This window comes from Candoia aspera, chromosome 3 (genome assembly GCF_035149785.1).
Source record: "Candoia aspera isolate rCanAsp1 chromosome 3, rCanAsp1.hap2, whole genome shotgun sequence".
In the NCBI taxonomy this organism is placed as follows: Eukaryota; Metazoa; Chordata; class Lepidosauria; order Squamata; family Boidae; genus Candoia; species Candoia aspera.
Window position 1 is genome coordinate 46894924 of NC_086155.1, and position 21677 is coordinate 46916600.

Sequence of the window (21677 nt, forward strand, 5' to 3'; positions counted from 1 at the left end):
AAATACCCGGGCAAAATATTTGTTCTAAACCATTTTTGGAAAAGGCATCCTTCTTGCCTCTAAGGATATATAACCTCTTGCCTTTCTTCAAATATACACTGCTGTTAGGGATCCTTTTTACCCCTCTCCTGTTAAGGGATGGCAGTATGGAAACAGGTTAATTCTGCCTTTTGACTGCAACAGAGCATCACTGCTCTAATAGGTTTAAGTTATGCAGATCAAACTGTATACAGAGCTCTGGGAGTGGTGATAGTAGTGGTGGGGACTGACTGAGAAGAGAAACATCATTAAGACATCAGCAAATTCAATCACCACCTCCAGACTAGTGTATGCAGGGCATCTGTGAAGCCCTTCCCAATCCCAGATACTTCAGCATCTAATTATGGGAACAGCATGCAGGGGGCCAATTCGAAAATGTAATCAAGTAGTAGTCATGGGATGGCTTATTGTGTTAGGTCAGTTGTCTGCTTGTCACCCCTATGGCAAACTGTGAGAGAAAACAGAGCATGGGAAAGATGAAGTAAATCAAAGATAATCAATTTTCCTCAGTAACCATAATTTCTCACTAGAATATCTGTGGCTGCCTCAGAGAGGAATTTGTAAATTACAGTTGCCACTTTTAGGGCAGATGGATCTGGTGTTCTTTAATAGTTACAGAGAAAATATATCCTGTCTTCTAAGAATGCAGAATCTTATTAAGTGAAGCAGTTATCAGTTATCACTCTCCTTCCATTTCTAGATGTCTACATAGCTTTTCCTGCCAGTTTTTAATACCTGTAACAGTTGCAAAACAGGAAGAAATTCAAGAAGCGCAGATTAGTCCTTGTTACTGCAAAACTATGAAGGAAAAAGGTGTACCTTTCAACTATCTCCTTGCTAGGTAGCTGCCAAAGAGCAAAAACAGAACAGAAGTGCAACTCTGTTATTAATCTCAGAAGGGCCCTTCCCACAAGTAGCAACCTTACTGGTAACACAACGTTGTTACCAATGAACACAGAGTCTCTGCTGACTGAGAACATCTTCAACTGCTGGTAGAAAATGAGCAGCAATGTAAAGGTGGAAAGTGGAAAGAACATCCTCTAAAGGTATTCATTGGTACAATCACAGAAACAGGGAAAACCAGAAAGATCAGGTAGCCCAAGAGAATCAAAGATGCAGAAAAAAGCAGATCCAAAGCAAAGCAATGAAAAAACAAAATAAAGGATAAAGGAATAACCTGCAGGAAGGTAAAGGGTGAAAGAGAATAATCAGAAAGCAGAAAAATCTAAGTGGGCAAGTCAAAGAGAAGGGACTGGAAAAATCAGGTAATAGGTATAGTCACCAGAATGAACTGAGGGAACAAAACAGGGGTGAAGCAGTCAGCAAGGGAACAAAACTGTAAACAGCAAAAAGAAAAAAAGAATCTAATGGATAGAATGAGATCCAATATAATAAGATCTTATAAGATTCTAATCTTAAATAGCCTTCTCCAGTTTATGCCTTCTAGATTTGCTGGACTTCAATCCCTATAATCTCTAGCCAGCTGAAGGGCACCAGGTTGGGAAAGCTAATCTAATATTCATTGTGCTACATGCACACAGGAAAGAAAGTCACCCTGGTACCTCTGGACGAACAGGATCTTCAATGCCAACAACAGTGATGCAAGTAAGGTCAGACAAAACCTCATTTTCAGCATCCCAGTTAGGTTCAACACCAGCAGGGAAATCCCGGTAAGCCAGACAAATAGTACGCAGCCCCTGACAAGCCATTGGTTCAATCACTTTTTTCACCATCTCATCCCGGTCCTTCACTTTAAATAATCGTGGTTCCCCATTCTTGTCCAAAATTTTTGTGCACCTGTGTTAAGGGGATAAAAAACCAAAAGGAAATAACCATAGTTATTTCAAAAACTATGTTCATACTTTACAAGCAAAGCATCTCACACTCTTTGCAATCCTTACCATGGAAAGACACCAAGCTACCCATGGGCTTCTCTTTCTACCTCACAGTGTGGTGCTTTTCCATGTCATGTAGTATTGAAGGGCTCTTTCTTTTATCTTTTATCTCACGGCAGGAACAGGCAATGAACTATCTATGAAGTGAGGGACCTCTTCTTCCACAGACAGTACTGTGCAATGAGAAAGCAAGCCCCTATGGGGAGAGGGGTGGGGTTTGAGGAAAGACTTGAAGGCCACAAGAAAAAGCTTCTTGGGCAGTATGTGGTGTGCATGTGGACAGTGTCCATGCCTGTTATAAAAACACCCACAGATTTCCTTCACACACACTTCAGTTATATAATCATAAGGAGAATATTCTCCAAGGCAGACAAAGGCATACTGAGAAAAAGAAAAGACTAGTTTCTGTCTTGACTGTCCCTCAGTCAAACAAAACAAAACAAGTCATGAGAAAGGATATATTGCTTTCTTCAGTGACAAGAACATATTTCTGCTGCCCCCTGGTTCAATTTCTCAGAATAGTTGAAGGCTTAAGTAGAGTTTTGAATTGAAATAATTCCATATATTAATCGGAGCAGAGGTTGGAAATACAAAGCAATTCAAATTTTTGTTATTTTGTTATGATTAAATGATTTGATTTTAATCTTTAGAGAAGATTGCAAATGAAGCAAATCAAGATACCTACACTCATTTATTGTGGTGGTGGGAGGACTCCAGAGGGCAAGCAGGGGGCATAAAGCAAATTACCCCCCCCCCAGCAAAAAAACTGCTTTCTAGCACCCCAGTGTCTTGGATCCCTGAATGGCAGGAAGTAGAGAGTTATGGAAAGGAACGGAGAAGATCTTTTTCAGTTGTGTTTGAGAAACTTACACAAAGTTCTAGTGACTCTCATGGCTTCATCTTGTCCTCCACTGTCAGCCTTCAAGACCAAACTTTTCTCTCACCTGAGCTACATATAGAATATTGTTTCTTAAAAATTATGGGCAATGGTATTACTTTCAACTTAAGGAGAAGGAAGGAGTGATTTATGGATGGAACTGCAAATCATCAAGGAAGCTCTCAAGGCCAGGGCAATATTTTCTTGAATAGTATAACTGAATAAATCTAACTGGGTAATGCCATACTTTAAAACCTATGATTTTGTTTGATTCTGTAGGAGCCTGAATTCTGTTGTCCTATTAATCAAAGACTGATGGAAATAGCCATGGACACTTTTATCATTTGGGGCTGTAAGTTAAGACTACAATTTTGGCAGACGTTGAATGTGTGGGGTGTGATGGCCAATATTGTGCATAGGATTTTTAACCTGAAGAGTTTGGTGAAGTGATGGGTGAATGCTTATCTATATTTAGAAAAACCCTGTCTCTTCAAGTCTTCTTTTAAAGGATTCCTTGGGAAATGCTTAAGCATTTTAAAGAATATATTGAAAAACCTAGCTTAGGAGAACATCACCATCCTTTCCAACTTTGTCTTTGTTCCTTTTCATTCCCCATATTCCGACTTCAATCAAATAAGATTAGGAAAACAGCAATTTACAAGTTCTTGTAAAGGAATGTATTAGACACATTAATTTTCAGATAATTATCAATTGTGTGAATTCTTTAAAAATGGAGACTCAAGAGGGCTGATCAAAGTGGATTTCTAGTGACAGAGCGTGTGGGCATTTTGTATTTCTAATTTGTATTAGAAGGAAAAATGAGTTAGAAAAAGCATTGGAATATCCCAGAGTTCACACCGGCCATACCGGAACAACTGTAAAAACAACCCTCAATGTTAACCCAGGCTACTATCTTTATTCACTTGATGAGTTTGGGAAGACGACCCTGGCAGATGAGAAGGGCTGATTCCAAGATATCCCAAATGAAGGTGAAATATATGGCTGCATCTTACACTCTGCTGATAATGACTGAAGATTTTTAAAATATTTTTGAGTAAGATTCAGAAATGGAAGAACATTCTGCAAACTTTTTTCAAACTGTAGCTCACAGGTAACTACAAATGGTTAACGCAACAATAAAGCTAACAAGAGATGTCTCAGCAGTTTCTTGTTGCTTTAGTCATTTCTCAATTTACTTAGCCAAAACTTTTCCTGAGTGAAACATCTGAAAGAATCAGGTTGGAGATTCTGAATTAAGCCTATTAAATCTTTCATAGAAAACTAGAAAAACGCCAGAGAGAAGATATGCTCTCAGAGTACCAACTGAAAAGAAAATAGAGAAGCTAATATGTTTTCCTTTCTGTACATACTACATGAGGTTCCTTCAGATTTTCCATCCTAAATATTCTTAAACTGAACATTCTTTTCATGTGAATTTTCCCCATTTAGAAACAGCACTTCTCCACTACCAGGTCTGATGTACCTATCTCATGGATGCTTCTTGTCAAAAGCAGAGTCTCAAAAAACATGAACAACACCATAATTGAGAGGACAATTACTTGCGCAGGATGATTTCAGAGGCTCCTTTGCTGTACATACGAAAACTCCCATCTTGGTTCTTTAGCACTGTACTCATAGATTTGCGGACAGAATTGAAGGTGTAGACCTTATACAGCTTTTCCTCAGGCACTTCACTACGGACAGCTTGATAATCCTGTTTCAAGTCCAGAACAAAGCCCAGAAGTCCACACTCTGTCTTGTTTCCAACTTGACGTGGGAGTCCCCCTTCTTTCTCTGGAGGCTAAAATCCCAAACCAAATATAACAAGAAAAATTAATGGTAAATCATACAGTAACTTCTTGTACCCTGACAATTTAATTTAGTCACAATTACTTAGCTTAATTAGTCTTAATTAATTAATCTCACAGAGAAATTAAAACTTCAGTGGGCAGTGGTGGTGAGATAGAGCTTAGACAAAATATCTGATTAAGATAATAACAAGGAAACTTCTGTCGGTTTAGAAGTTTATTTAATCCAGGATTGTCTTCCCAAAGTGGGCAACCAGATTCCAACTGGACCCTACAAAAGGGTATGAATGCAATGGCTTTCTTCCACTATTACTTCCCAGTAGAAATGTGAAGACCCAGGAAAAAATAAAATTTAAGCTCTCTCATTACCCACCTACTCTTGACTTTTCCCCTGAACGCTGAAAAAAAGTTTATGATCATGAAATATTTTCTTTTTAACTGCACCATAGTAGTTAGGGTATAAAAGACAGTAGTCTATGTTTCAGAATACACCAACTTGAGAAATAAAGTAATGTATGAAGCATAGAGAAGCTGGCAACCTAAGTTCAAGAAGAAGCCAACTGTCAGGGATGCCTGAATTCCTACACTGAATAGAGCACTGGTTCCAATGGTCCTTTTCAACCTTGTGATTCCATGATACTAAATCAATGGCCATCATACTTTGAGGTTAAAAAGGACATTTCCCCTAACCCAAATGAACCATAGTATTAAATCATATTGGCTGTAGCATCAATTCCAATACAAAAATCTGATTCAGGAGATCACTTTTTCTCAATATTAAAGCAGGGGAGAAGCTAAATTCCCCATTCACTCCTATCACAATCCTAATAATAATAAACTCCCCTGAATGCATTTTTAAATAAAAAAGGCATTTAATATCCCACATTGCTTATACCTAGCTCCAAATAACTTTATTAAAAAATAACAATAAGAATGCAATAGCAAATGTCAAGTTCTGGTTGAGAGCCATGTCAAACTGAACGTCCCTTTTTGTAGCTAGACAGCGTTTCGACGAAGATCGGTGCAGGATGCAGGATCCTGGCCACCAAAATGCTCTCCAGGTTAAGGAGAGTTCTTTGAGATCACCCATGTGTCTCTCCACAGCGGCTCCTCATGAGTAAATTGCAGAAATTGCCATTTTGTGGTCTGCCTGTGGGTCGAGTGGCTGGGAGTCAAGGGACATCTTTGCTCACAGTCATTAACACAGCCTTTTAAAGGACAATAAGCTTGACTGAGCTTCAGCTCGTAATCACTTTGGCTTTTTCTTTTCTGCTGCCTTAAAAGGATTAAGACTCTTCAGAATGGCAAGTTGTTTTCACTAGGTGAGTTGCCTTCTCCTTAGAGAAAGAACTTTTAAATGCGATTTTTAAAAGCTTTTGAAAAATATTACTTTTTCAATTCAAACAGCAAAATGGTGCTCAGAATATGGACTTTAGAAAGATTAACAACAGATTAAGAGCTCAGATGCAGGGCTGCAACTGGGGGGGGGGGGCAAGTGGGGCATGTGCCCTGAGTGCCGCGCTGGGGAGGCACCAAAATGAGCACTGGGGGGGGGGCGCCAAAATGGGCATGGAATCCCTGTTTGCCCGGGGTGACACCGACCCTAGTTGCGGGCCTGCTCAGATGGACTTGGAATTGTAATTTTAAATGGTCACAAAGAGCTTTGAATTAATTAGAAGAAATTTTCCCTCAGGAAAATGGCAACTGTTTTCTGCTTTTTCAAAGGTGACTTTGAAGGTTGGACAATAGAAGGAGCTAGAGGATAAAGAAAACGGAGCAGCCATCTATAATTCAAACCTGGGGATATTTGTCTGCCAGGTTCTTTGACAAAACAGATAAATTGCTTGACAAAATTGACAGAGCATGTTATAATGGAATTACAGAACAAGAGCAAGTGACAATGGATGATTTTGAAATTACTCTGAAGGGGGACTTAAATGTAACAAGTAATGAGAAAGATATGGAGAAAGATGTGGGTACACAAATGGAACCGATGGATGACCTATTCCCAAAAGGAGATGTACAAATACTGAACCAAGAAATTGACTTGGATAATTTTTTTATTGTACATACAAAAGAGGTCTATTAAGGTTTTGAAGGACTTTATTAGAAGTGATAAACAAAAGGACAAACTTTACTTATTAGATATATAAAAAAATTGTTAAAGTTTGAGAAGATTTTTGGCTTGAAACACAGATAACAGAAAACTAGCTCCGGGACTCTTTTTGAAGGGGTAAAAAGGTATTTTAAAAAACTCAGGGAATGAGTACAAGGTTGGCTTATTCGAGCAGGGCTAAAGGAAAAAAATAGTTACATCTGGTTGCCCTTACTGGACTTTTGTCTACAAAGAATCAGTGACAAGGCATTTGAATTTTGCTTTTTTTATTCAATAGGTAAGATATGGAGTGAAGAGAGATTATATTGTATTTAGAGATAGTGATAAGCTATTAAGATTGTTTTTACCTGCTAGAATGATGGGGGAAGTTACTTTTTTTCTTTTTCACACTGTTTTCCTTTGTATTTTTTTGTATTGGCTTTTATCTTTTTCATTTATAATTATTAATAAAATTATTTGAAAAAAAGAATGCAATATAAAATGTCTGAATTTGTGGTAGGCACTGAGGACTAAGAAATAGAATTTCAAAGAGAAAAAATGACATTAAATTTAAAAAACCGACAGCAAGTTAGCTAGATGGATGCTAATTTTAGGGCTGTGTATTGATATATTCTAAAAGGGAAGAATGATACGGGTGTGCAAACTTTACTTATTAGATATATAACTTTACTTATTAGATATATAAAAAAATTGTTGCTTGCACCATGAATATGTCTTTTTGAGGGATCATGCATGAGCAACAACTGCAACTGCAAAATGTGCCCGTGCACATTTTGAATCATCTTTTCCCCTCTGAATCCAGAAACCTGCACAGTGCTCAGAGGCATCCTTGGGAGAAAAGGCTAGGGCAGGGGAGGGTGTGAGGGGATGATGAAAGCAGGGTTATACTGTAAGCTTTGTCCCTTTTATACATGATGCACCTGTATCTACACATATATGAAAGGGGTAGAGCTTGTAGAACTCGTTTTGTCCTTTTGATGAAAACCCTCAATCTTGCAGATGCCTCTGATAGTCCTAGTTATTTTTTTTTTACCTTTCAGAAATGAAAGCCTTACTCTCTATAAGTTTCAGTTTCAATCTGTGAAAAGAGAATAGAATTTTCTTATCTGTTTGATTTGTCAACTGGATTTTTGGGAAGAGTTCATTCTCCCACAAATCACTTCCAAATGTTCAGGAGGGAAGTATATTTTGTTAATACATGCTTGATATTGAGGATTCTTTTCATTCATTTTTTCATTCATATATTCAACTCAAGGTAGCGAAGATACCTAATCCTCTTGCCTATTTTCCCCACAACAACCACCCCGTGCGTTTGGACTGAGAGAGACTGACTGGCCCAAGGTCACCCAGCTGGCTTTCATGCCTAGGGGAGGCCTAGAACTCTCAGTCTCCTGCTTCCTAGGCCAGCACCTTGATCACTACACCAAACTGGCTCTCAATATTCCCCAAGCATTTAATAATGTTCCTCTTCTGTCATATTAAAAATGGCTTTTTTGAAGGCTCTGAGGGCAGCATCCAAAGCTTTTAGGGGGCATGTGCTCCTAAATGAAGCATACCCTTGATTGTACCCCTGGACTGGATAAAAGATGTTAAGTGTAAACTTCAAAATAAATTGGAACTTACCAAGATTTTAGAGGTATAGGCTGAATTTATTGCAACACCATTGACAATAAGGTCCAGGACCTTGGGCAGAATAGCTTCTGGGTCAGGAATCTGTCGATAGTGGGTGTCTCCCACATAAGCTTGCACCACAGTCATCCGATTCATGGTGAGGGTCCCAGTCTTGTCTGAGCAAATAGCGGTGGCATTGCCCATTGTCTCACAAGCATCCAGATGCCGAACCAGATTGTTATCTTTCATCATTTTCTGTGTTAGGAAAACATAAAAAATACTGAAACAGATTACAGTTACTCAGTGGCACGAAGAGAGACTGGTAATTAAATTAGCATGGAAATGCACAGATCAGAAAAGGAATTAATAAAATAGAGGATATTTTTTTAAAAAAACCAACAACCCCAAAGTCACAGCTTTCAACAACACACTTACAAATCTTCGATCTCTTGTAGTGTAACATGGGAAAATTAACAAACAGAAAGATATATGGATATAAATCCCCATCTGTATCTAGAAAAGGCAGGGAATCCAATGATTGAAGGAAGGCAGATATAATATTTGAACTGAACACCAGGATTAGTATAGCTGCTGTTAATTTTAACACTTTCAAATTATTTTTCAATATACGTCAAGTTATAGAACCATGGGCATGTCTGCCTAAAGATAGGGATATTTGATGAATTTAATCCTTGAGATCTCCATACAAACTGATCTAATTGGATGAATGTACAGATTAGAATGCATATTTTAGATTCTATACCTTTTTAAAAATTGAGCATACTGGACCAAAAAATATACTTCTGCTTTTTCAATTTTCCAAAGTCACATTCCTTCAAACATTTTGAGTTATTTAAAAAAATAAATTTATAATGCCTTATTTTTTGAGGAATCATGTTAAAAAACGTATGTAAAAAGCCACTATCAAGTTGAGTTTGACTACTGATGACACAACCACATGTTCTTGATAACAGTATGGAAATGTTTTTCAACTCCCCAGACTAGCCTATAGCCCTGGTATTCCCCGATCCAAATTCTATTTTTTAATTTTTTTTAAATAGTAATTTTATTAAAAATTATAACTACAATAATAAAAAACTAATACAAACTGAAACAAAAAAAGAAAAATAGAAGGAAAAAAAGAAAAGAGAAAAGAAAGAGAAAAGAAAGAAAAAATAAGAATATAGTAAAGAAAAAGAAAAGAAATATATAAAGAAATGACTTCCCCTTCATCACAAGTATACACAATTTTAGTAACTTATCACCCTCTTTTAAAATACAACAAATGATCTCTTCTTCCCATATCCCATCTCTTATCTATAATCAAATCGTTAAAAACCTCATTATTTCAGTCCTAATCAGCAAAAGTCCATTAAGGGTTACCAGAGATAACAACATATCTATTTTAAACTTGATCAAATAAACCAACTTTACATTCTTTCCTTTTATTTCTAACAATTTTGATCTTTAGTCCCTTCAAATAATGTTGTAGAACTTGTTTGCATTTTTTCCTTGTCCCTTCTCACAAAATTCTTCAAAGCTTTAATAAGCCTCTTTTGTAAATCCAATGTAGGAAGATTATCCAGGTCACGCTCTTGGTTTGTTATTTGTATATCCCTTTTAATTGCTAAGACATCATCCAGTTCCTTATTCTAGACAAGCCCAACCTGCTTAGCTTTCAAGCCAAGATATCATCAGCTAGGTGCTGCCATCTGCTTAGACAGATACACACATGCACTTTTTAAAATGCATCTTAATGAAGAAACAGGGCAGAAGAAACTTACAAATGAACACAGGTGTATTTCATTACATCTTGTGCCTGTTATCCCACACCCAACCTAGCCTTTTTATAGTAAAAACCAAGTAATGTGTCACACATTCCCTTCATATCCAAACACAGAAGCCTGACATCAAGCTGTGGAATTTCCTGTGGAGTCCATATTCTCACCTTCACAGAGTAGGCCAAAGAGATAGTGACAGCCAGGGGCAAGCCCTCAGGAACAGCTACTACTAGCACAGTGACACCAATAATGAAGAACTTGACAAAGTACTGGATATAGATGGGGGTACATTCAGCCAGCCATGGTCTTCTTTGAATCCCAAAAGTGTCGATCACAAAATACAGCACCAAAATAATAACTGTGATTGCTGACATAATCAGTCCTGAGGAGGAGGAAGAGAAAAAAAGCTTTGTGACAAAGGGCTGTCTCCAGTAGATTACAGGATTGGCTGCATCGTGGATATAACCAGAAGGAAGGCAGCAGATCTGGATCAAGTCTATGTTATTAAAGCAGGAATGGGGAAGTTATAGTCCTCCAGATATAGTTGGAAATACCAGTGTTCAGGGCACATACCTTACCAGTGTTAAAGCTCATGCTGTTTATACAGTTATTCTAAGCGTAATATGTTACCTGAGAAGGGTTGCAGCCAAGAAAACTGGAAAACACTTCCATCAGAGGCCCTGGAGAGTTGTGCTAGATTGACTCAAGCTGAGTCTACTTCATATGTAGTAAAGAAGACACTAGAGAAGCATTGGCTTGGAACAATACTGAACAACTCTGTAGAACTGTGAGTCTTGTAGTATTTAATCTGAGATTGCAAATTCTGCTCATTCATAAATTCTAGCTTTCTAGAAACTAATCTAATCATCTGGGACTAGCCTTAGTAGACAACTGGATGCACTCACCTGCTTTTCCAATCTGAACTGCCAAGCGGGTGAGCTTTCCCTGCAACACTGATTTCTCCTTCTTTGGGACCTTCACCTTCTTCTTCTCCTTCTCCTCATTTTCCACCCCTTCTTGGCTTTTCAACGGTTGGATCTCCAGGGCCACACCATCCTGAGTTTTGGCTGAATCCAGGATGAAACAAACATGCAGTGAATGAGAAGAACAGTCATAAAATGCTTCAGATGCAACAGAAAGAACAAGAAAAATGGCAGAGAGTAAGAGAGAGAGAGAGAGAGAATCGCAGTGCATGGGAACCCCAACAGCACTCACGGAAACTTGGTAATTTGGAAACCTAGAAAATCAGGCAGCTCTGCTCCACATTCCTGTGGAACAGATGACTGAAGCAGCTTGTGAAAATCCCCTCTTAAGTAAATAAGTGTCAACAGTTAACTTGCCTATACCTGGAAGGAAGGACAGCCTTGGTACGAAGGCACAGGAGCCAGTTTTGGGGACTGACTTGCTGAAGTTGCCTCATGTCTCTGTGCAAGGCATCTCCTCCATTAGCATTTCTGTAATACGTATTCATGAGTACTCACCTCACTGAGGTAGTAAAAGTGGAAAACCTAATCTGTGAGCAGCTACAATATTCAAAATTCTCATGGCATGGCTAAATCTAGCATTTTGTTATTCAACAGAGGCCCCCACTGTCTACTTGAGAGGCAACCATAACCAACCAGGCTGCATTTAGTACATCTGCTTAGGTAGATGAGAAAGTGAAAGAGAGCATCTGTCCAGTCTTTGTGATGGCTTATGGTTTGCGAAGTTAATACAAAAGAAGCCTATAAGCTATCCAAACGTCTCCACTCTTAATAGAAGGGAAGATGTCTTCATTAAAAAAAAAAGTAAAGTAAATAAGTATAATAAATTCTTTCTCAAAATTGTGACTTCAAAACTACATTCCAGAAATGAGTTCCAAAAGCTATAAAGGTTATTCCCTGATCAGATTCCGCATGCCGTATCTCTTAAAATTACTGTCTTTCAAACTTATGTAGGTATCATATCTTGAGGGTGGGGAGGAGTAAGAGGAGAGGAAAGTTAATTATAAAGAGGTAAGGACTGGGTCAGTCAATGAGAAGTGAATCAGTTAGTCAATTCAACCTCCCCTTCACTCACCCCCTCTAAGCTTTGTGACTTAGTTTTTCATGTCTTTGGAACCTCTAAAAAATACAGTTGGCAGATCCTCAACTAGTGCATATCAGCATAACTGCAGCAATTTATTTACCTAACAAAATCAGAGATTCAATCCCCAAATCCCCAGAATTAATAAGAGCTTAAAAAAAAAACTAAAATCAAATGATGTAGACTTTTATACTTTGTGCTTCTTCTTTTAATTATTTATTGTTCATTTGGGTATTTGTATGCACTGAGAAGTATTTTATGCATAGACTGGAATACAAATTTCTCATCATAAACAAAGGTGAGGTGCCATCAATTCCCAAAGTCATGTGGGTTCAGAAAAATGTGAGCAGGACTACTTAATAACTGATCTGCACAGTTAGGATTTATGGACATGATAGGGAAGGGCAAGGAAGAGGAGAATCAATGCCAAAATAACCCAAGATTTCAAGATCAGAAGGAGGGAAAACTCAAAACCGCTGAGAAAAGGAAGAAAAAGAGAAAGGCAAAGTGCAAGAAGGAAACAGACAGGTACAGAAATGGGCTTCTTCACCATAGCCTGGAAAGAACAGGGGGTGATACATATCAGAAAATAAACACTCACTTTGATTCAAAAGGCCATGAGAAGAACAGAGTGCAATGAACACATATGCTGGACCCACCACAAGGGTCTGATTTTTTAAAAAAAGATCAGGGTTGGGGACTGGGGACAGGAAAACCAATCAATGTCATCTTGGGAAATAAGTGATTATCCCAATTGTATAGGAACTCATTTCAGATCAAATATTATTTCATGCCTGTTTATCTAAGGGGTTCCATAAAGCTTTACTTCTTTTGTGTTTTGTTTTAAAACCTAAGTATACTGGCCTAATTCTTCTTATACAGTGTGAATATGTATACACACATCAAGACATACGCCTCAGCTCAAAAATACAGTGCTCAACTAGATGAAGGTTGTATGGTACTAGTTATGGAATTCTCCCAAGCAAAGATGACTATACAGTGGACAGAAAAAAGAGTGGTGGGTGGTTAGCATTGTGATAATCATGACACTCTCTTCCAGAACAACAAGGCGAGATTCCCGCCGTAGCGACAAAGAGCACAGACTCATGGGAAGAAGGAAGGAGGAATGCTCAGTAGTTAGTGTGGTGCTGGTTCAAAGGATGGAGAGGCTGGTTACCTTTGTTGCGATTTTCAGGGACTCCGGTTTTTTTACCTGTTTAGACAAAGAGAGAAAGGGTGGAGCACTGAGCGCATGATTCTTGACACTGATGTCCCTGATGGCGAGGGCACCTTTATGTGGGAGCTCAGTGCTCTTATGGGGAGGTTGCCAGATATGGAGAGGTAAGCTATGCTCGACAGAACTGCCACCTGCACTGAGCCCAATTGCAAAAAGACCAGAGAAGTTCAACATTTCTCCCAACTAATTGCCATTATGAATCCCCACTTTCCAATTCTTTTGCTCACTCTACTGAAAACAAGCCAGTATAGAAACAACCAGTTTGAATCAATGGAATATTTGCTGTTCAAAGTGATAGAATGCATTATGATTCAGCTTTCAGCACTAAATATTAAGGATCAGTTCTTACACTGAACTCCTCTAAATTAAACATTTTCAGCAGTGTGGGGACTAGATGTTTTTTCTACTACCAGCCTGAGGCCACTTAGCTTCCACTGAAGAGCAGATGACAGATAGAAAATAAAATGCCTCACTAGTGGTTTTCCTCAGGGGGGAAAATGGCCTTTTAAAAATAGAGCAGTTTAAAATACCTACAGAACTACTATAGAGGATGAATACAGGACAGTTCACAAACAGGAGTGCCAAAAGTAGGTAACCATTATTTCTGTATGCCATAGCCGTATAGGTTCATGTACTATTTTAACCCTAAAAAACAGAAATTTTTTTAGTTTAAGCACAGAAGATGTGGATCATTTGTAGGAAAAATCCACCCTTCTACCACACATTCTTAGCTTTTTTTTTTTTTAAGTGTGGAACATCAGTTAACTAATGGATTTAAAAGGTGTTCTGGGACAGCACACTGAGTTTAACTACCACACCTACATATTCTTGCATATATTCCATGGAATCTGATGGGAGTTAGACACACCTAACTATGTGCTCAGCCACTTGGAGAAGGGGAATAGAAAGATGGGGACCTCCTCCCTTGAACATCATGCTTCCTGTTGCTGCTATGGGGAATTCTCTATTCCAGTATGCATCAAAAGGAAAGCCAGGGGATTTCAAGAAAATACTCATTTATTATTAATGCCTAGAATGTTCTGCCTGCGGATTTATTCTTTGGCATCGAGGCGAACAGATCACCCCTATTTCTGCGGAGGTCTGAACTACATAGTCTTGGATGGCAGCTGTGAATCCCTCCCACCCAAGAAAAGATAAAGCAGTAGCTACACCTGGAACATTTTCCATTTCTCCCATTTGTGCATTAAAACAACAGGAAAAAGAAGCGACTTCTGCTCACATGGGTAGATAGGATGACCTCATCTGGCTACTAGAAAAACTGCACCACCGTCCTACCTCAGCCCTAGCCTCGTTAAGTGCTGTCCCTTAACAATGTTTCAGTGGGGTGATGGAGAAGCTATCAGCAGGCCATTTTTGTGTATCCTTTGGCTGGCCAAGATGGAATTAAAGCACAGATGCCTCTCATGCTGTGAGCAAATCAGACCAGCAAGCAGGGTTTTTGTTTTTATAAACTACATACCAAAGTTCTCCTTTCTTTGTCTTCAGTGGAAAGTGAGAAAGCTTCAAAGCCTTATTTGGAAACTAAAGCTACTGTGCACAATGATTTGTGAATTAACAGAGGCAGAGTACTCCAGTACAGGCTGTTAAAATGGTTTGGGCTCAGATTAGCTATTTTGTTATAAGCACACACTAATCATATTTACCATCTCTAGTCACTGTTGCTCAGTCTGAGCTTATTTTACAATACAGGAATATGAATGACACATTTAATGGGATTGTTCTAAGTATGAATAAGTATGCATTAAGAAGTGCTGCAGTAATGATTCTCTTTTAGTAAAAATATGCTCTCATGGACCATGGAAATCATCCCACACTGGTCAAAATCAATGCTAGCTTGAGAGGAAAAATAATAGAATATCCTCACAAAGTATGTCTTCTCAAGCAAATATTTCAGGAATCCTGATTTAAACAATAACCCAGAAAATTATATACTTGCTGGTGAAATCTTTTGGACAAGGAGTTTTATCGTCCTCCTAAAGCATCAGCTTCCCTCTTAAGGATGAAAGTACGTAAGAAGAGTCCTACTAGAGATTTACACACCATCAAAAACATGCCACCAGAAACTCCTGGGAAGCCCATCCAAGCAGGAGACAAAAGGAATAGTCCACTATATGACCCCCAGTAACTTAACATGCAGAGCTATAATATGATCATGGTTAAATAGTCAATTGACCTTAGATATGGTCTTAATGCTCTACTCTGGGATGGGAAGCCTATGGCTCTTTGGTGTGTCCATAGTGAGCAAGTTACATCTGAAGGGCCACAGATGCCCCATCCTTGCTATCTTATTAAGAGCAAACTTATTTCCTCCAAGTGCCTATTTGTAGGTAGACAAAAACATCACATGTACAAGATGTTATCAGCAGGACTTTTCTTCTAAGGTTTGTAGCAGTACCACAAAACCAATACAAAAAAAAGGAGGTCCTTAAAGGGGTAGCAGAGAAGTAAACAACCTTATGTCAACTGAATATGCTCACTTGTCATAGAAAGCAGATTCGGTGTTAAAAAGTGGGAGATAGAAAACCTGGAGATTTGGATGGGGGGAAGAAGCAATGTAATGGAACATTCTGGAAAAGTGCAGGTTGTCTAAATCCCTGTACCTGAGCACTCAACACTGCAACTGTTTATTTCAGGTTCCCTTGCCCTTTCCAAAACTCATTTGTCCTTGATGAAGATGATGACTCAATAGAGGAAACCTGTATATGTTTCCAAAACCAACTTTCAGACAGCAATCTATGAATAATCCTATCTACTGTCCCCAATTCTTGGCATTACTGAGCTACAGCTGATCAGTCAGCATGATAGTTGACTCTCTGATCTCCTATGCTGGCATATGCAATACTGACTACATGCTGAGTTTATAGCAAGATGCTTAGAATCTTCAGTATCTTCTCCTTATAAAATTCAAAAAGTCCCAGTGTCAGTTCACTAAGGAACTTTATGCTACCAACAGAAAGAATGGCTCATGAGTCTTACCTTTCTTGACCTTTTTCTCCTCATCCCCTTCTCCAGCACCCAGAAGAGTAAAAATTATTCCAGTTTGTGAGTTGATACCCACAGCTGTCACCACCATTCGACCAGAGCCCTCCATTACATGAGTACCTAGTAAGAAGGGGCGGTGGAGCACGGGAAAGAAAAATAGTGGCACTGGATAAAGTATACAATTAATTCCAAAATATAACCTAAAAGATGTTTAAATAGTATCTGGGAGATGAAATTTAATTTCTAGATCCCTTGTTCAAATCTGCTAGCTTCAATATTCATAGTGCATACAATACACGCAAGAGAGTATATACATTGAATCACTTTCATTTTTTTAAAGATGGATGAAATGCCGAATCCCATGGGCCCACAAGAATTGGGTAAGACCAATTCTTTCACTAAAGCATTCTTGAATTTTTTTGTGCTACTTCTTCAGGCAGAAGTAGGGGTTTAGTGATGCTGTGGAGAATCAAGTATTCAGTTTGACTATACTGTACTACAGCTTCATACTCAAAGAGAATGGAATAGATAGGTGAAGTTTGTGCCTGGGGCAGTTCAAAGGATCCTGGTAAAAAACAGAATAAATGTCTAGGTGTATTTCCCAAAATAAATGTGAGGAAAATCTTGTCTACCTTGTCCTAGAGAATTACAAAACAGCTTCTTTACTACACAATTCCTGGTCTCTTCATAAGGACAATTCTCAGTACATGGGCTATATTTGCACGAAGATGCCAAAAGGCTCAGAGACCTGCACCATAAATGAAGTTCAACTTCCTGCAACCTAGTCTGACAGACTTACCAGAAAGCAGCATGGGATCTTTATCCAAAGATTTCTTCACTTGGTCAGACTCCCCAGTCAGAGAGCTCTCATCAATTTTCAGATCATTTCCTTGGATCAGAATGCCATCTGCTGGCAACAGGTCCCCTAAAAAAGTCAGAAAAGCAACAGGTCACCAAGGTTTTTTTCACCAAGGCAGAGCTAAAGCTATTCTCTATCAAACCAAAACCATCTCAACTTCTGTAGCTTCTTTTTAAAGCTTAATTGATGACAGAGATGGGGACACAATTATTACTGGAAATCTAATTAGACAGCATTTTTTTTTCCTACTCAGCATAACAGGAACAAACCTTTCCTGCCTGCATTCAACTAGTTTGCTTTTCTAACTGGTTCAGTTTGGTCCATGTGAACTGGCTGTTTAAAAAAAAAAATGTGTTTTTTTTTGCACCTCCTAGGCTCTTTCCCTGAGGGGTATCGTGGTGCATCCTGTTGCTGAACCTGTGTGCCCATTCCAGACAATTAAGCATTGTGCCTCCTGTACATTTTCTATTTCCTGCAAGAGGATTATGCTTCCCACTGGAAGGCCAGCATGGTTCATCTTGGAGCAGTGGTGCTCCTATTAAGCTGCAAATGAACTACATTACTGATCCTCTCACCTCAATTTAGCTAAGTGTGGAACCGCAGCTGAGAAGTGAAGGAATAAGGATGGTAGCTGGTTTTCTGCATTTAGGAGTTCAGAAAGAAAGAAAATGAGAACACATTGATAAATTATTGTCAGAACCAGTTGTTGCCTAATTTAGATTACACCCATGATTCCTTGACTCGCATAGGTTGTACAGCATCATCCCGCTCATTGTGGTATTTCTCACAGCAGGACGCTTGGATGAGCATCAGATATTTCCACAGCTGGCAAAGATAGTTCACAGAGCTTGTGAATGGTAACTGACAAAACTAGAAGCAGCATCTGTGTCCTAATGTGTGCTTGTCCCTTTCTTCTAAACACAGTGATAACTGCAACCAATGAGAAAAATATTCTGGATCTTTAATAGTTACTCACCATATTTGATTTGAGCAATGTCCCCAACCACAATCTCAGCTACAGGAATTTGGATAACCTGTCCCTTACGGATGACCGTGAACTTCTGCTCCTGCTCAATGCGACTCTGCAGACCCCGGAATTGTTTCTCTTTGCTCCAGTCATTGAAGGCGGTGACCAACACCACAATAATAACCGAGAAGAGGATGGCTGCTCCCTCAATCCAGCCAGCTTGAGCTTCTCCTTCATCTTCTGCACTGCCCTTTGCTTCTCCACACACTTCCAAGAGATAAATGAGGGAAAGAAGGGTTTAAAATAATGCTATACTAAAATAATAGTGTATAAGACCCACTGCCACTTGATACAGAGATATTTATCTGTGAACAAACTTTACTGGGCATAATAGACCTTGACTGCTGAGGGTAAATCATAAAAATATATCCTAAGCTTTATCGTGACATGGGTCACAGAATAACAACCTATCAAGCTATATGAGCTGCATGATTAAAGGAGAATTAATTCACTGAAAGAAGAGGCACTGAGGAAGAATCAAAGGTGTCAATGTACATTAGTAACACCATCAAGGATGTCTAAGAAATACAAAATATGTCAAACTTTTGCACTTTGCCATTGCAGTCTACCACTCTAGTTATCCCTTACCAGAATTCCAAGCCACCTTTGTTCATAGCATCATCATCATCTGATGCGTTTTCTTACAAAGATATTTTTTCTTTCCTGCCAATTTCTTGAAGGAAGCAGAATGGGAGGAATTATTTCCTTACCATTGTCCCTTTGGCATTTTCTTAAATTAATTTCATAATTTTATCTTATCTGTGTACCTAACCTAGTTAATATTCATAATCCCTAAGAAAGTTTCATAATAGGACTAAGACAGCTGATAGAATGTCTTAAGGATGCAGATTAGGAACAAGGGAGCAGTGGGCTTCTGGGTTCAATTTAAGGTGGTCACACACACACAAAAGAAAGAGTCACCCCAAAGTCACATCATTGTCATAAGTCTTTTGGTCAAGAAAGATACAACTGGAAGAGCCCAGCTGTTGCAGTGAGCAAGTATAAGAAAGGCTTTTACAAAATTACACTGAAAGGAGGAGGAATCCTCTTAGGTCTCTCTAAAGTTAGGTAGAATAAGCTGGTCTGTTTTGCCACCACCTAGAAACATTTAAGAAAATTAATCAGTACCCCTAAGGAATTCTGCTTTACAAAATTCATCATGTACTGCTCCCTGCTTTAGCAGAAAAGAAAATAGGGCCAATGTTTGGCTCACTTTAATTCTAGTGTTCAAGAGCTACTTGCTCTCACATAAACCTGACCAACTTGCAGAGTCCCTTTCAGGAAGCCTCCTCTCAGTTCTCTGCTTCCCAAGTTTTCTAGATGACCACCAGGAAACGCTCCTTCTTGCCTGCAGCATTCAACATTTGGAGGAGGAGGTTCCCTCAGCAGCTAGTCATCCGTCTTTTAAGTGCCAAGGAAAGGAAACCTTTTGTTTTCCCAAGCACCTAAAAAAAACTACTATCTGATTCTGCCACTGTGAGGCTCTCCTGTACTTATAGTGTCTTGATTTGATCCATTAATTTATTGTTTTAATTGCTGATGCTGATTGTTAGAGATCTTCAGAATATATTACTGGTGGCCCTTATTCTTCAGAGTGTGTGTGTGTGTGGGGGGGGTCTGTTCCAATCTAACAACCATGGATAGCCAAACCTTGAAACCTTTACTCATGTGCAAAAGCCTGTCTGCAATTTTGCAGATCCATAATATACGCAAAACAACACTTCAAAACTCTTTCTCCAAAGAGAACCACAGGCTAAAAGCCAGATATGCAAAATTCTTGACTGCAGATAAGGTCTGGTCTGCATTTACCAAATGTGAACAGTCTTACAAGAGAGCCACAGTCTTATAAGAGAGGCACAACAGATAAAGTATTTCCTCCCTCTTATGATGACAACATGCCAAGGATTTTTCTGTTTTTGATTTTTCTGCTGCCTAACAGTTATCCTTTCAGAATTAATTCAAGGCATGTTTAAATTTTAAGCATACCTACTTGATTTTGGAAGGGTTTAAATTACTTAGGTCTCACAGATTACTGATGTACATGGCTCTAAATTAATTCATTATATTCATACAAAACATTTTAGCTCCATCAAAATCAGTTTCAATAAGCAACATTTAAGAACAAAGCTATAAGCTAGAGTCTGGTATGTCAAAAAGAAAAAAAGGACAGTAATTTCTCAAAAGTGTTGAACCTCAAAAATGAAATTACAAATGAATTAATTGCATAAAATAAATCAGCTAATGTGCTACAGGTCAGCATTACAGGTAAAATAATCTACACTATTGGGTTTCTGTCTCTGTTTATGAGTTTAAAGACTGTAGAAATGTTTGTGCAACTGGAAAGTAGTGAGTCATTTCAATTCCAGAAAAAAATCAGTGAAAACTATAGTGGTCCAGAGAGAACTGACAGAGTTTACCTACAGGATGACTTTATAGATAAATCATAAAAAAAATAGTTTTATAAAACTACACTGAAGATCAAGAGCCAAACTATCTCTTCTGAGAGGACCAAGTTCTATAAAATCAGTAACTCCAAGAAAAAGAAATTCACACAAGGCCTTCTGTAGGAGGAATACAAACAAAATGCTAAACAACATGCAAATTTAGAAAAGGGCTTAAAAGCAGAATTTGGGTCCTAATCCATAGTGAGATACAAAATTCAAGAAGAAACTAGAGCAACACCTAGTTACTGGATCACCAAACTTCACTATTATCTTGACAAATGTTTCTATGAAAAGACCTAGAAATATTCCTTACAGGAAGTATTCTTGGGGTAAAATTAGATGGACGAGAGTAACTGATGAGGTATGGTAAAAGAAGCTGGACACACAGAGAACAGCTGGTGTCACATATTGTACTAGTTCATAGTTTGCTTAACAATGGTTTACAAAATGAACCACAATTGGCTAGGTTCAAACAATACAGAGAACAATAATTGATGGATTCACATAACATTGAGCCAAAAAACAAAAACAAAGCCACAGTCTGATTTAGCTCAATGGCTGGATCCAGACAATAAGAAGACATCTGTGCAATCTTCCTCAGAAGGCATTTTTGTAATCTAAATAGCAATACAGGTTATACTGCAGGAGAGCCAGACATGAAGAAAAGTTCTGTAGAACTGGCTTAGGACATAGCAGTATCACAGTCCCACACCCCACATTATTACTTCTGGTTCTCAATACTTTTTATTGCTCTTTTTTTCCTGGACTTTCAGGATCATTGTCTTTCCAGGTTTAGAGAAGCAGCAGCAGTATAATTTATGTTCCAAGGCCACAATCAATCCCCCGCAAATCCTGATATGAATTGTAGTGGGATGGTGGTGGTGTTCCTGAAATGGATAAGCAAAGAATGCCAGGA

At 38.6% G+C, this 21677-nt stretch overlaps 2 protein-coding genes across 3 annotated transcripts in view; one reads left to right on the top strand and one right to left on the bottom strand.

Annotated features, from left to right (window-relative positions):
• Nucleotides 1-21677, top strand: part of GOLT1A (golgi transport 1A) — a 321971-nt gene that overhangs the window by 263136 nt on the left and 37158 nt on the right. The gene's annotated exons all lie outside the window — the stretch shown is intronic.
• The window catches only part of ATP2B4 (ATPase plasma membrane Ca2+ transporting 4), a 167973-nt gene that overhangs the window by 30111 nt on the left and 116185 nt on the right, over nt 1-21677 (bottom strand). For both annotated transcript variants that reach the window (XM_063297549.1, XM_063297551.1), the window contains exons 4-12: nt 18267-18524; nt 17231-17356; nt 16426-16551; nt 13369-13404; nt 11033-11194; nt 10295-10509; nt 8359-8601; nt 4371-4612; nt 1602-1836 (exon numbers count right to left, since the gene is read on the bottom strand). In XM_063297549.1, the coding sequence (XP_063153619.1) occupies nt 1602-1836; nt 4371-4612; nt 8359-8601; nt 10295-10509; nt 11033-11194; nt 13369-13404; nt 16426-16551; nt 17231-17356; nt 18267-18524 (1643 nt within the window). The remainder of the gene's footprint in view (nt 1-1601; nt 1837-4370; nt 4613-8358; nt 8602-10294; nt 10510-11032; nt 11195-13368; nt 13405-16425; nt 16552-17230; nt 17357-18266; nt 18525-21677) is intronic.